This window comes from Salminus brasiliensis, chromosome 10, assembly GCF_030463535.1.
Source record: "Salminus brasiliensis chromosome 10, fSalBra1.hap2, whole genome shotgun sequence".
NCBI classification, from domain to species: Eukaryota; Metazoa; Chordata; class Actinopteri; order Characiformes; family Bryconidae; genus Salminus; species Salminus brasiliensis.
Window position 1 is genome coordinate 4,273,968 of NC_132887.1, and position 15,958 is coordinate 4,289,925.

Consider the following 15,958-nt stretch of genomic DNA (forward strand, 5'->3'; position numbering starts at 1 on the left):
TGCGTTTATTCTGATGTTATATAGAGCCTTACAGGTAGACACTCTCACTGACCACTGACTTTATGTTTATTTGGGTTTATTCTAATGTTATATAGAGTTTTACAGGTAGATACTCTCACTGACCACTGACTTTATGTTTATTTGGGTTTAGTCTAATGTTATATAGAGTTTTACAGGTAGATACTCTCACTGACCACTGACTTTATGTTTATTTCGGTTCATTCTAATGTTATATAGAGTTAATTACAGATAGACACTCTTACTGACCGCTGACTTTGTGTTTATTGGGGTTTATTCTAATGTTATATAGAGTTAATTACAGGTATACACTCTCACTGATGGCTGACTTTATGTTTATTTGGGTTTATTTTAATGTTATATAGAGTTTTACAGGTAGACACTCACACTGACCACTGACTTTATGTTTATTTGGGTTTATTCTAATGTTATATATAGCTTTACAGGTAGACACTCTCATTGACCACTGACTTTATGTTTATTTGGGTTTATTCTAATGTTATATAGAGTTAATTACAGGTAGACACTCACACTCACACTGACCACTGACTTTATGTTTATTTGGGTTTATTCTGATGTTATATAGTGTTTAATAATCAGCTTATCAATCAAAGTTGAAAAGACTTTGCCCTTTTCTTAAGAATTTTTATAAGAATTTCTGAATTCTTACCCACAATATTATTTAGTTATAATATTGTAATATGATTATAGTAGTATAACTTTATTAAAATCAGTTGAAATATGCGATAAATTTTAGGAATAAACATATTGCTGTTTATTACTGCTTTGCTATGGAATTTATATGTAATTATGTAATTACATAATTGTTTGCTTGGTTAGTTACATAATGAATTACACACTGAATTTCAGTTTACATTCTGTATGAACAGTTTTGAGTCTACAGTTCTATGTAAAATGTTCATGTAAAAAATGACAAAAACATTTTTTTTTTATGTTATAAAAGCCATATCGATATTAGGTTTATATAGGGGCTGGTTTTGCACTTTCCGGCAGCACTGTTCTGCTTGTTTCCATTAGATAAATGGGAGAACTAACAAATATAAAGGTACATCATAATTACACTATCACTCTACATAACGCAAATTCACCGTTCAGGTAAACCAAAGGGGCGTTCTTCATCAGTCCCCATCTCACTACATACACTTCACACCGACTTAGGCCCCTGTTTCCATATTTTACAGTGTGGAGTGAATGTGGAATGAAGGCATGAAGCCAGTCTGCGTGAGTTTGGGCCGGGCAGCCAGACGCTCCCTGACAGACAGAGATGGGCACCCACACTTAATAAAACATCCATATTCATACGCAGGGGCAGGCGCCGCTGCAGCTGCCTCCGCCGCCGCTATTTGAAAGGGAAAGGAAGGTTTCTCGCCTCCTCTGTGGATGAAGCCCCCTGATAAAGGCAGTGAGACTCGAGGGCTTCATGATATTCAGATGAGCCTCAGCGCGGGTGACTGGCCACTCAAAGCGTTCGTTTGAGCGTGGAGTTGGAGGACATGCCCAAAGGGAAATACAAAAAATTCTGATGGACCAGCTCATCCAATGGGCCATTTCCAGAGGAGGCGGTAGAGGAAACGTAGGAGAGAGAGAGAGTGAGAGGGAGATATGGAATCCACTTTTATTAAAATATAAGGCAAAGTATTCCAGCTTCTGGAAACAGTCCAACAGAAAGTGCTGAAGTAAAAGTTTACAGCAGTTCTGACTGTATATGTTGGATAGAACCGTCTACTTAGTCAGATAAGTACTTTTAGAGGACAGAGATGGTGAAAAAATAGCCTTTAATGACATTTTCATGATATCATATTATTGAGGCATCCTATAATATGGACTGATCCCACAATATATAGTTAGACGTGAGCAGTAAGTAAAAGAATGAAGTACTTTGTAATTAACAGGAATGAAAAGAATTGTATTTTATACGTATCATATTTGAATATGTATTTCAGTAATGTTTTAATAAGCATTCAAAAATGTTAACTTATGACATTTCCAATTTCCAAATGATCAATGTATCAAACAATGTAGATAAAATATCTGGTGCAGAAAGTAGAAGAAAGTGAAGAAACTGTACTTTTGTGAAAGTATGGGAACTGTGTTGAAATTTGACTGAATGTATAAATTAGAAATATATGGAATTAAATATGCACAGGTACAATTGTGGACAGTTTCAGATTTACAATAATATGCCTTTGGTTTGACATGTTACTAAAACCCATAAGTTAATATGTTTAAGCCATAATAAAGTTAATATTAAATTAAATTGAATGGCAAGAGAATTTCCCAATGAACAATAAATTAATTATAAAATTAAAGTATAAAATAGGATTTATACTCTTTAGTACGTTTAAGATTAAAATGAAAAGTTTTATTTTTGTTAGTAGATGCGTAAAAGTACACATATTCAGTTTCAGTAAAGCTTTAGTTTCAGTAAATTTTCTAAAATAAATCTCACCTTAATATAATACAATTACCCCAAAACTTTCCCCTCATGTATCCGTTTCAGGAATTGTATAAATTCAGTATTTGAATGACTCACTTGTCCCAAGCTACCTGTATAACACACACACTTCCAAGGCCCTGTCTCCTACACTTGTCCTGTACTGAATTCAACAGTCCAGCCTTGATCACTCCTTATGACTTCAGTGTAAAGGGGCAGGGCTACAATGCAGGAGGCTGAATAAATGTATATATATGTAAATCTGTTGTTTTGTGACATTACAAGTATTATTATAATATTATTATAAGCAGTGGACTTAAAACCAGCTGTGTTTGGAGCATAGTTTCCACAGGGGTGTAAATAAATGGTAGGTTTTAAACTTTAATATGTATTACATGCTCAATCATAATTACTATTTAAATAGTAAGAAAATATTTTTTTTCATATTCCCCATTTTCTGTTATTTGATCTCTTTCTCAGACAAAACCCTGGCTTATTCTAACCTAAGCTGATGAAAACAGTCCAGAAATCTCAACTATTACAGTATTAAGTATTACAATAAGTATTTATAGCACTTTTCTTTTGTATGATATTTCAGCAACTACTTAGCAGCCTGATAATAATTAGGAGTAATTCATCAACAATACATATGTATAAACTGTATATATATATATATATATATATATATATATATATATATATATATATATATATATATATATACATCATATGGACCAATAGAAATGCTCCAAAATAACCTAAAAAATTATATATATATATATATATATATATATATATATATATATATATATATATATATATATATATATATATATATACATATATATTCTTTAGTATCCAGTGATGTCTTTTTAGTGATGTGCATTTCCAAGACATATCTGTGTTTTAGGCTTTAAAAGACCTCTGTTCTTCACCAGTTTGTCTTTCATACTTTGTACCACCTCCTTCGCCCACCCCCCCACCCCCCTCTGCCCCCCTTCCACTTCCCCCCTTTCTCCATCACCATCAAATGAAAAAGAAGAAGAGAGAAAAAAAAGAAACCTCCTTCCTGCGAAACTGTAGGTCACACCTCTGACTGCACTGATGGGGGGAAAGTAGAGCTATTAAAATGACAGGGAGACAGATCAAGTGTGACACATCAAAGAGCCCGGAAAAAGCTGGAAAACTGAGCAACGCAACCTCGCCTCATCCCCCTCTGTGGCAGAGGAGGGGGGGGTGTTGGGGGTGGGAGGGAAAAAAACAAAGCCGACATGCACGCGCCGCATGGTCAACACACAGCACCCAGAGACACACTCCCCTCGGCCGCCCCCCAGACCCAAACACCCACCGTCCCCCGCCACTACACGTCCAATGATTACACTATATGCGCTCTCGCGCTCAGAGGGGCTAATTAATGCTTTAATATGCAAATGAGCGCCACAGTAAATTACACAGCTGGCAAATATGCCTGTTTTGCCCCCGAAAATACATCAGGAACTGAGCAAGGCTGTTTGGATGGAGGATATGAGTGAGACAGAGAGAGATATTTCTAATGAAGAAGAGAATTTTCCTGAAGTTTTAGAGGGCTGGGAATAAAGTTTATGAAGCGTCAGCCTCGAAGAACGACTACATCACTGTGCATCATTTACTATTAGGGATTTAGTCATTTGAGAGGTTCTCCTTAGTCCATCTCTGACACCCCTCGGTGCTCTCCAAGTACTCCAGCCTGCATACAGACACTAAGCACAGCTCCTACCCCCTCTCCTCCAAGACGAGGTGATGCAAACACTACAAGCAAACTGTGAGAGTTCTGGCAAATTGCGAAGTTGTAAAAAAAAAGAAGAATTTAGAAAAAGGTTTGGAGGGCTAGCTTTGATGAACCCATTAGACATGAGTTGCAGACCTCGCTTTCTATATCAGGCTGCTGTTTTCATGCCTTTCAGCTGTGTGAATTTGACAGGATAAGGTTCTGGGAAAGTAGCACTAGGATATGGAGCCTGCCACCAGCTCTCCTCGTACACACTAAACGTAGTGCCACTAACTGAGAACATCACTTGAAACACTGCCGTCGTACAAATGAAGCTCAAATCCCGGAGCTGCATTAGCAGTAAATTTAGCTACACTATTCCCACCTAATATCATCAGTGCTGCCGAACTGAGCGTTCATAAGTAAGATCACTGTGGACACTCACAAGCTTGTGACACTTCTGTGTCCAAATCTTTGTAGTGTTAAAGTGCCTCATGAACAGTATGAGAGTTCGTGCATGCTTCAAACCCAGCTTCAAACAGCATCCTCAAACCCTTATACTGCAACCTCAAACTCGTAAACTTTAACCTAAAACTGTCTCCAAACCTCAGAGAGGGAAAACTTTAGCCAGAAAAGTAAAACTCGGTCCCAGAATTTTGTTGTTCCAATGCCTGGGCGGCTCATCCTCCCTAAAACTACAGCCTCAAACTCCAACCTTGAACTTCAATCTCAAATCCTATTTAACATCAAACTCTATCAACCTTATACTCTCTTAAATCCAACCTCAGACTCCCTAGAACCACAACCTCAAATACACTCAAACTACAGCCTCAAACTCCAACCCTGAACTCTCTTAAACTTCAGTCTTGAATCCCATTTAACATCAAACTCTATCAACCTCTAACTTCACTGACCCGCAAACTACAACCTTCCATAAACTTCCTTAAAGTTCAACCTTAAACCTCAAAAGTCTCTCAAACATCCATCCTACCTCAAACTCCCTCTTCAAACTCCAACCTTAAACTCCAACCACAAATATTCTTTAAACCTTAAACTCCAACTTTACACTCTCTTAAATCCAACTCCTCAGAACTACAACCTCAAATACCTTCAAACTACAGCCTTGAACTCTCTTAAACATCAACCTCAAACTTCCATAAACTTCCTGAAAGTTTGACCTCAAACCTCCATTCTAAACTCCCTCAAACTCCAAACACAAATTCCCTCAAATATCAGTCTCAGACTCCGGTTAAACTCCAAACTTATACTCTCTTAAATCCAACCTGAGACTCCCTAGAACTACAACCTCAAACTCCAGCCTTGAACTCCCCCTCAAACTCCTTCAAATGTCATCCTCATTCTTCCTTTAAACGCCAACATGAGACTCCCTAAACCTACAATCTCTACCTGTTTTAAACTTTAATCTCAAACCCCTTCAAATGTTAAACTCTATTAACCTTCAACTTCACCCCAAACTACAACCAAAAACCTCCTTAAAGGTCAACCTCAAACATCAATGTTGCTCAAACGTCCATCTTAAACTCTCTTAAAACAGCAATTTCAAACTCAAACATCAACCTCTCTCCTCAAACTCTAACCTCTTACTCTCTCAAACATCACACTCTCTCCTCACACTCTCTCCAACCCAAACCCAATCTATCTATCTATCTATCTATCTATCTATCTATCTGTCTATCTATCTATCTATCTATCTGTCTATCTGTCTATCTATCTATCTATCTATCTATCTGTCTATCTATCTATCTATCTATCTATCTATCTATCTGTCTATCTGTCTATCTATCTATCTATCTATCTATCTATCTGTCTATCTATCTATCTATCTATCTATCTATCTATCTGTCTATCTATCTGTCTATCTATCTGTCTATCTGTCTATCTATCTATCTATCTATCTATCTGTCTATCTGTCTATCTATCTATCTATCTATCTGTCTATCTGTCTATCTATCTATCTATCTATCTATCTATCTATCTATCTATCTATCTATCTATCTATCTGTCTATCTATCTATCTATCTATCTGTCTATCTGTCTATCTATCTATCTATCTGTCTATCTATCTGTCTATCTGTCTATCTGTCTATCTATCTATCTATCTATCTATCTATCTATCTATCTGTCTATCTGTCTATCTATCTATCTATCTATCTATCTATCTATCTATCTATCTATCACACTCTCTCCTCATACTCTCTCAAACCCAAACATCACACTCTCTTAAACTCAAAAATCAACCTCTCTCCTCAAACTCTAACCTCACACTCTCAAACTCTAACCTCACACTCTCTCAAACTCAAATATCAACCTCTCTCCTCAAACTCTAACCTCACACTCTCTCAAACTCAAACCTCACACTCCTCAAACTCTAACCTCACACTCTCTCAAACTCAAATATCAACCTCTCTCCTCAAACTCTAACCTCATACTCTCTCAAACTCAAATATCAACCTCTCTCCTCAAACTCTAACCTCACACTCTCTCAAACTCTAACCTCACACTCTCTCAAACTCTAACCTCACACTCCTCAAACTCTAACCTCACACTCTCTCAAACTCAAATATCAGTCTCTCTCTTCAAACTCTAACCTCACACTCTCTCAAACTCAAATATCAGTCTCTCTCTTCAAACTCTAACCTCACACTCCTCAAACTCTAACCTCACACTCTCTCAAACTCAAACATCACACTCCTCAAACTCAAATATCAAACTCTAACCTCACACTCTCTCAAACTCTAACCTCACACTCTCTCAAACTCTAACCTCACACTCCTCAAACTCTAACCTCACACTCTCTCAAACTCAAATATCAGTCTCTCTCTTCAAACTCTAACCTCACACTCTCTCAAACTCAAATATCAGTCTCTCTCTTCAAACTCTAACCTCACACTCTCTCAAACTCTAACCTCCAACTCCCTTAGTCTCCAACCTTAAACTCGCTTCTCAAATTCTATAAGCCATAAATTTTAATCCCCCCCAAACTACAACCTTTCTACAAACATTCTTTAAAGCTCAACCTTGAACCTCAATGTCTCTTAAACGTTCATCTAGAATTCCCTTAAAGTTCAACCTCAAACTCCCTCAAACATTAACTGCCTCAGTCTCCAACTTTGAACTCGCTCAAACTTCTATCTCAACTTTCCTCAAACTTTATAAACCTCCAACTTTAACCTCCAACTTCCACCCCCTCAAACTTTATAAACCTCCAACTTCCACCCCCTCAAACTTTATAAACCTCCAACGTCCACCCCCTCAAACTTTATAAACCTCCAACTTCCACCCCCTCAAACTCTATAAACCTCCAACTTCCACCCCCTCAAACTTTATAAACCTCCAACTTTAACCTCCCTCAAACTTTATAAACCTCCAACTTCAGCTCCCCTCAAACTCTATAAACCTCCAACTTCAACCCCCCTCAAACCCTATAAACCTCCAATTTCAACTCCTCTCAAACTATATAAACCTCCAACTTCCACCCCCCTCAAACTCTATAAACCTCCCACTCAAACTCCCCTCAAACTTTATAAACCTCCAACTTCAACTCCCCTCAAACTCTACAAACCTCCAACTTCAACTCCCCTCAAACTCTATAAACCTACAACTTCCACCCCCTCAAACTTTGTAAACCTCCAACTTCAACTCCCCTCAAACTCTATAAACATCCAACTTCAACACCAATCAAACTCTATAAACCTCCAACTTCAACCCCCTCAAACTCTATAAACCTCCAACTTCAACTCCCCTCACACTCTATAAACCTCCCACTCAAACTCCCCTCAAACTCTATAAACCTCCAACTTCAACTTCCTTCAAACTCTATAAACCTCCAACTTCCACCTCCCTCAAACTCTATAAACCTCCAACTTCCACCTCCCTCAAACTCTATAAACCTCCAACTTCAACACCCCTCAAACTCTATAAATCTCCAACTTCAACTCCCCTCAAACTCTATAAACCTCCCACTCCAACTCCCCTCAAACTCTATAAACCTCCAACTTCAACCTCCCTCAAACTCTATAAACCTCCCACTCAAACTCCCCTCAAACTCTATAAACCTCCAACTTCAACTTCCTTCAAACTCTATAAACCTCCAACTTCCACCTCCCTCAAACTCTATAAACCTCCAACTTCCACCTCCCTCAAACTCTATAAACCTCCCACTCCAACTCCCCTCAAACTCTATAAATCTCCAACTTCAACTCCCCTCAAACTCTATAAACCTCCCACTCAAACTCCCCTCAAACTCTATAAACCTCCAACTTCAACCTCCCTCAAACTCTATAAACCTCCAACTTCAACCCCCCTTAAAACCCAACAAAAAAGCTCAACCTTGAACCTTGAAGTTTCTCAAACGTCCATCTTGAATCCCCTCCCTCAAACTTTTTCAACCTACAAACTTAAACGTCCTCAAACCCCAACCTCCTGTAGCTCTCTCAATTCAACCTCATACCCTCTCAAACTCCAACCTCAGACTCCCTCAAAACATTTCTCAGCTCCAACGGTGTCAGCCCCAGAGGCTGCTTCCTCTTCACGGCCCCACCCGTATTTAATGATGCTCAGAGCGACCCCACAGCGTTCTGCCCAGTGACCGCGCCTGTACACAAACATCAGGGCACGATTAGATCACATCATTGTAAACTTACATCCCGCAAGAAGAACGCTTTGACATTGACCAGCTCCAAACCAATATTTGCCCAGCAAACAAACAAACAGCCGCACATTAAACAACACGGGGGGGGGGGACGGACAACCTTACGCGATCTTCATGAATACCGTTCATTCGTTAGGCTGACAAAGTCCCCTGATAAGAAAAATAAACATAACTACCTTTCTACAGCCACTGATAGCCTGCCCTTGGAATCCGGCATTTCATAAGGCTTCGTCTATGAATATTTCAGATGGGTAAATAATTAATAATTAACGCCAAATAGGCCAATGATCAAATGAAGCAGAGCATCAACAGACACGCCAAATCAGATGCTGTAAACAAAGACCCAAGGACCGACATTTTCTTCCTGCCACCTTCCTTCCCTTTTAAATATGCGCATCCTAAATTGCACCACACACACACACACAGGCATGCATACACAGCCTCTCACACACATACACTTTCCTTTTGAAAAATGAAATTTTCACTTTTCACAGACCCAGGGAATTCCACAAGACTGAATCAGAACACTTGATCTGACCACCCGCTGATTTCTGATGGAAAGATTTTCTTTTTAATACAATTGTCACTCCTCCTGCCACATTGTGCCTGGCCTAGACAAATCCCAGCAGTGTCTCCAGCACACACAGCCGCAGTAAAATATGCCTTATTCTAATCGGTTAAATATCACCCTGCTGTAATCTATCACAGTAGAAATGTTAATAACATGGTGCCGGCTTTCCGTTGAGTTTAAATACAGCGCGCTTATGAAAGACACAGGCCACATCTCCAGGCTGTTTATCCTCTCAAACACCGAGGAAAAGAACATACATACATATAGCAAATCGCCACTGTCGCGCAAAAAACCTTGTATCTCCAAAGCAGAGGCAAAATGTTAAAATAAAGTCAATGTTAGCAAAAATAAGCCATTAATAAGCCATTTTGGAGCATTTCTATTGGCCAATCGTCATCATGCATTAGGTCAAAAACAGCACAAATGGACATGTAAGGGTTTTTTGCGCGACGGCGACCATTCGGTGAGGCACAAGCGCACGACAAATCCAGAACAAAACACGTGCAGCTCCAAACGAGAGCCGGCTTTGGAGTGTGTTTTAAAGTGAGCATTACTTTCCTTAGAGAATTTAATTAATGCTTTAATATGCAAATAAGTTTGAGGAGATAAAATCATGACAAACAGATGGCAACTGAGCTTAATTATTTTTTTCCCTCTAATCGAGCAAGGGCATGCATTAAAGCCGTGGCTTCATTTTTTCAGGGCTTTCACAGTCATATTGGAAGTGGCACCTCGGAAAATCCAGCAGCAGCCAAAGACTCTGGGTGTCTATCTGCAAATAAGTTGGGGTGGTAAACTTTGGCAGGGAGTGCATTCGCCTGGAGGGAGTATAGAAACTGAACTACTTTGAGGAGCAGTAAGTAGTGTTTTTCTGGTTTGGGAGAAGCCGCATATTGCTGGCTTCCTACCACATGCATGATTGATTGCACGGACAAGCGAAAAAATACTGCGTGTCTGACACATCCTGCACCGAAATACAGCCATCACAACTCAGAGGCCACTGTTTAGAGCTATGCATGCACTTTCTGCCACTGATATCCAGGAAATATGATCAAATTACAGCTACAAGTCAGGTTTCAAGGAGCTACAAATGTTTATGACATTTTTATGACAGTTTTATCCATGATTATAAATAACATTATGCCATAAAGTGACCGAAACCATGTGAGCAATTCTCTTGGTGGGAGATTGGTGGGATATGCAGTACAGGCATCCATTGCTTATTGGTGGAGGTGAACCCTCAGGACCTTCTAGTCCTTCAGAAATTCTCAGACTTATAGAAAATCTGACATTTGTAGATCAATTTGAGTTATTAACTATTAATTACCTTCACAGCTTCACTACAAAACAGGAAGTAAAGTTCATATGGACCTACCTTCTCCTCCTTAGGGTTTTGGTCCAGGTGTAACTGAAGGACAGAGTGGTTGATCCTCAGGGCCAAAGCCAGAGCCATCAAGCCAGCTGTGAGCACACTGTTCTGCCTCACATCCACAGTCTGGAGAACACGACTTTCAGCCACAATCTCAGCCAGCACCACCGCACCTGCCATGAGGAACACACACCTGGGCTGAGCGGACAGGGATACATGACTGAAAATGAACGACTGATTCCTAATCAGTATCTAATTGTTATTAATCTAGTTTATTCATGACTGATATTATATTAATAAATTATTATTATTATAAATAAATGTCATGTTTTTATTATTAACTATTATTAACCACCTATTTTACAGCAACGGTTCAATGGAAGTCAATGTAAAAAAAATAAATTCATAAATTTCTCATTTCTCATTTTGGAGCATTTCTATTGGTCCATCCATCATAAAATTCTGTCAAAAGAAACAACTGGCAGATTCAAAATATGGACAAACGTATTGGGACACCTGCTCATTTCTTGTTTCTTCTGAAATCAAGGATATTAAAAAGAGTTGAGCCTGCTTTTGTTAGAGTAACTGTCTCTACTGTCCAGGGAAGAAGAAGGCTTTCTACTAGATTTTGGAGGAGCATTGCTGTGAGGATTTGGTTGCATTCTGTGACGAGAGCGTTAGTGAGGTCAGGATGTTGGATAGATGATCATTACCCCACCTCCATCATCCCCAACTCCTCAACTCATCCTAAAAGTATTGGATGGAGCTCCACCATCCATCATTCCAGAGAACACAGTTCTTCCACTGCTTCACAGCTCCTCAATGCTGGGGGGCTTTATACCCCTCTAGTCCACGTCTGGCATTAGGCAGAACGGTGCCAATAGATTCATGCTTATCTGCTCAAGAGAGGGAGCACACTGTGTGTGTGCAAACATATACAAACATTTATTTATATATATATATATATATATATATATATATACACACAAATGTATATATATCATCTACACTTAATTGTTCATAGTTCTAGATGGCTTCATTCAGATATATTTTAAGCACAACATGGACCAGCTGGTGGGGCCCAAGCACTGGCATACAGGGGAAATACAGGGGACAAAGCATCAAAACAGGTCTCAGTGGGAAAAATACTGTGGAGCACAGAGGTGATAGAAAGATGGAGCTGACAATAAAGCAGCAACAGGGAGCAAATAGAAATGGAGCAGGCCGAAGAAGCCTACCTTCACATGTTATTCCCACAGAGGCCAGACCGAGCTGGGTTATGGAGCGGTTGATCATGAGCGACTCCTTCAGTATGTGGATTCCCTGGTTCTCCAGGTTGTTCCTGCCAAGGTCCAGAGTTGCCAGTGTTCTTAAAAAGGGCTGAAACGTGATTTAAAGAGAAGATTCAGACAAAAAGTGAAAAATGTTCCAATTTGTCAAGCGTAATGAATCAGTCAAAATAAAATACAAATTATATAAATATTATATAATATATACATATATGTAAAAGTTTCCATATAGAATCATGTAATAGAGAAGTGCTAGTGTGAAGAACCTTTTAATGGTCTCAAGAACCTTTACATCAAATGAACCAACATAAATGGTCAAAAGTATTGGGACACACCTTTTAATAATTGAATTCAGGTGTTTCAGTCAGTCCCATCGGCACAGATACATAAAATAAAGCCTCTAGTCCTGCAGTCTGCCTTTCTTACACACATTAGTGAAAGACTGGGAGGTTCTGAAAAGCTCACTGAACTCCAGCGTGGTTCTGTATGTAATAGGAGACACCGCTGCACCAACAACAAGTCAGCTGGTGAAATTTAGACCTTCCCTCCTAGATCTTCCTCCATCAGCTGTGAGTGATGTTATTATTGAACAGTGGAAGAGTTTAGGAGGAACAGCTCACAGAGAGCAGCCCAGCCACCGAGTGTCTGTCAGACCACGTAAAGCTACAGAGCGAGGTCAGGGCAGAGTGCTGAGCTCATAGAGCTCATAGTGCTGAAAAGTCTCCAACTAACTCAATAACTGCAGAGCTCCAGACCTGCTGCTGCTGGTAGAGCTTAGAGCAAAGAGGGACCAGCTCCATATTAATAATGCCTATGGATGCCATGGATAGGTGTCCCAATACTTTTGTCCAATACTTTAAGTGTATGTCTATTACAAATATGGTTCCTTAAGGAAGCAAGAAAATTGTTTTCCTATGGCATTGCTCAAACACCAGCATCTCATGGAGTATCTGCACAAGCTTGGGCAAATGTGCAGAATTGAGTCCTAGTTCATTCCCAAATGCTGTGAATCTGAGAACTGATCTGCCTGGAATCGACTCCCAGTTCTCCCATCAACCCAACATTAAAACAGCAGCTATAAGGTATAAGCTAGATCCGCCTCACAGTTCTGGTACAAGAACCAAAGAAGCAGACCTCACACACCAGCTATGTCTTGGCTGATGGACAATGTAAGACATGCTAAGAGAAAGAATACAGTAATGACTGTAATAGTACTTGCCATAACAAACCTAAATAAACCTCTTATCTGCTTATCAGGGGCTGTGAATGCGGTTATGGCTGGTGCACGCATGTCACTGTGTAAGCTTTAAGTGTCATCCACGAAGCACAAACAATAGATTGGCTCTCCAGAGCACATTAGCAGCACCACTTGTGAAGCGTGATTAGTATCCGTAGAAAGCAGGAGATGGCAGAGGACATGAGGGAGACGCCGTGTTGCAGAACAGAACACCATGCTAGTTATCTGCTCTCATTACGCTCACATGGAAACACTCTGTAACTCCAAAAAGCAGCTGAACAACTAAAACCAGATGACTTCATTCAATATCTGGAGTTGGTAGCATATAGGCCTACAGTCTACACCCACACGCAGGACATCCCCGGAGAAGCAGTGGGAGTGGAGGTGGGCGATATGGTGAAAATACAATATTGCATTCATTTGAACAAATATAGCGTGTTTGTCTTTTTAAGATTTACAGAATTTATTACAGCTCTATTATTTATTTATTTATTATTTTCTAATATTATTTAATATTATCATCCAGTGTGCACTATGTTAATCAAATTACTTTTATTTCTAATTAACTCATTTTCATTATTGCAGAGCACACTTCTTACACTCATCTTCAAACTCACTATATATATATATATATATATATATATATATATATATATATATATATATATCTCCTATTGGATACCGTAGCATCACATGTTAATGCGGTTAAACACCTGGGATATGCAGAGACAGTTAAAGCCGCTTTGCTTGATTTGCCATAAACGTCATCTTCTAAACGCGACGGGAAATACTGGAAAATATCATGATTCACGCTCCCGCTGACCTGAGAAAGCGTCCTGCTCTGACCGAATAACCCATTCATCCCTTCTCCCCTCGCCTTCTTTTAAAGGCAACCCCGGAATAAAGAAATACGGAAAAAAAAAAAAAAAAAAAAGCAGAGAGGTTAATAACAGCCCTTCCTGTGTCATATTTGACACGACCAGCCATTGCACTAATTATATTCATTATGGTCGCATGGATGTCTACTTATCCTTCTTAATGACAGAGCGCATGAAAAAGCCCACTAAACACATATCTATTATTTAATCAAACTGTTCTCATTTGGTGCCGGCGAAATGGAGGGAGCTAGCTTTATTTTTGGCCTGGATGGATTCTCTGTGAATGTGCCAGCGGCCGAGAGGAGACAAAAGCAGGCCTTTAATTTGTACCCTTTTGATTTGGATCGCCATTCAAATGACAGAAAGGTACAGTTTATTCTGACAATCAGAGGCACTAAAGAGGAATGGATATTATTAGGGATTACACATAAGCTAGCTGCCGAGGATAAGACAGACGTTCTCTTTTTGTTCCCCTTTCTTTTCTCCTAGTTTGTCAAACACTGCTGGGGACAAAGAGATCCGGGAGCTGTCATGAAGACGTTTAGGCATCTAGAAATCATTTGTAGGCCCTATTTTGAAGAACTTCAACTGACAAGAATGACTAAACAAAAGATCAGCAGCACTGACCCATCCTAAAAAGACACCTCTGTCTGTCATTCTCATTATCCTCTTCTATTATCTATAGGTGCTGTGATGAATTTACTATGACCTGGCAGAGAACAGATACAGTCTTTTCTGGGGAGAAATTGAAGTGACTAAATTTGGCCCATCTGAGATCAGATCGACCAATGAACCAATCAGAGTCATTTCCATTAACATCTAACCGGCCTCCCCAGCACACAGTGCACAGTGCGTCCCAAAAACACAGTGCCGGCTGCACGATAGCTCCATGCTCCATGCTCAACATCGGTCTCTTCTCCACTGTAGGGGCGAGCGGTTCTAAGCACGGACAGTACCCGTTCCGGGTTAGCTTACTGTACTTGGGACCATATAAGTAATCAGTGGGAGGGCTAAATGACCGCTGAAATCCACTGATTGGCTCATTGGCATATTTGTATCGCCTTTATGCTGCAAGATCCAGGGTCTTTATATATCCAGACTGTATTTATTAAGTGACTAAAAGAACAGCTGTTCCAACTGCACTGATCATTAATGTGGCAACAAGTACACTTTAGGCCACTCCGGCAACAGGCCTCATCACGGCCCGGCTAATGGGCTCATCCACCACCACCACCGGGCACGTCCAACATCACTCCCACAATGTTAGCATGGCCTGGCTACCGGGCCTGTCCAACATCACAACCGCTGTGTTAGCACGGCTCAGCTCTTGGGCTCGTCCAACATCACTACTGTGACTATAGCTATCCTTTAGCATAGTGCTAACTGCATGCTAAATTTCTTTCTAACATTATTTGGCACTACATCTATAGAACGTCCTCCATGTCGTGGTTTGAGACGAGTGTGATTTAGTAAGTTAGCTTTCCAGCTTCCTGGTCCTGATTTAGCAACACAGCAAATGGAAAAAGAAGGTGAGGAACAGAACAGGGCGGCTCTGCAGTGAAAAAGAGGTCCCGTCATGTCTTTCCCACAATATTTTTGCTAAAACCACATTAAAATCTCATCACAAAACCTCAGTTTAACATTCCTGCCTTTAAAATCAGATGGTGGTGATTTATGTAAACAGATGTAACTGGAGTTATCCCCCAGCTTCTTACTGGAATT

The 15,958-nt window shown here is 39.8% G+C and overlaps 1 protein-coding gene across 1 annotated transcript in view; it reads right to left on the minus strand.

Annotated features, from left to right (window-relative positions):
• Positions 1-15,958, minus strand: part of LOC140564594 (protein phosphatase 1 regulatory subunit 37) — a 52,918-nt gene that overhangs the window by 7,933 nt on the left and 29,027 nt on the right. Inside the window, exons 9-10 of the mRNA XM_072690194.1 lie at positions 12,071-12,212; positions 10,839-11,005 (exon numbers count right to left, since the gene is read on the minus strand). Coding sequence (XP_072546295.1) covers positions 10,839-11,005; positions 12,071-12,212 — 309 coding nt within the window. The remainder of the gene's footprint in view (positions 1-10,838; positions 11,006-12,070; positions 12,213-15,958) is intronic.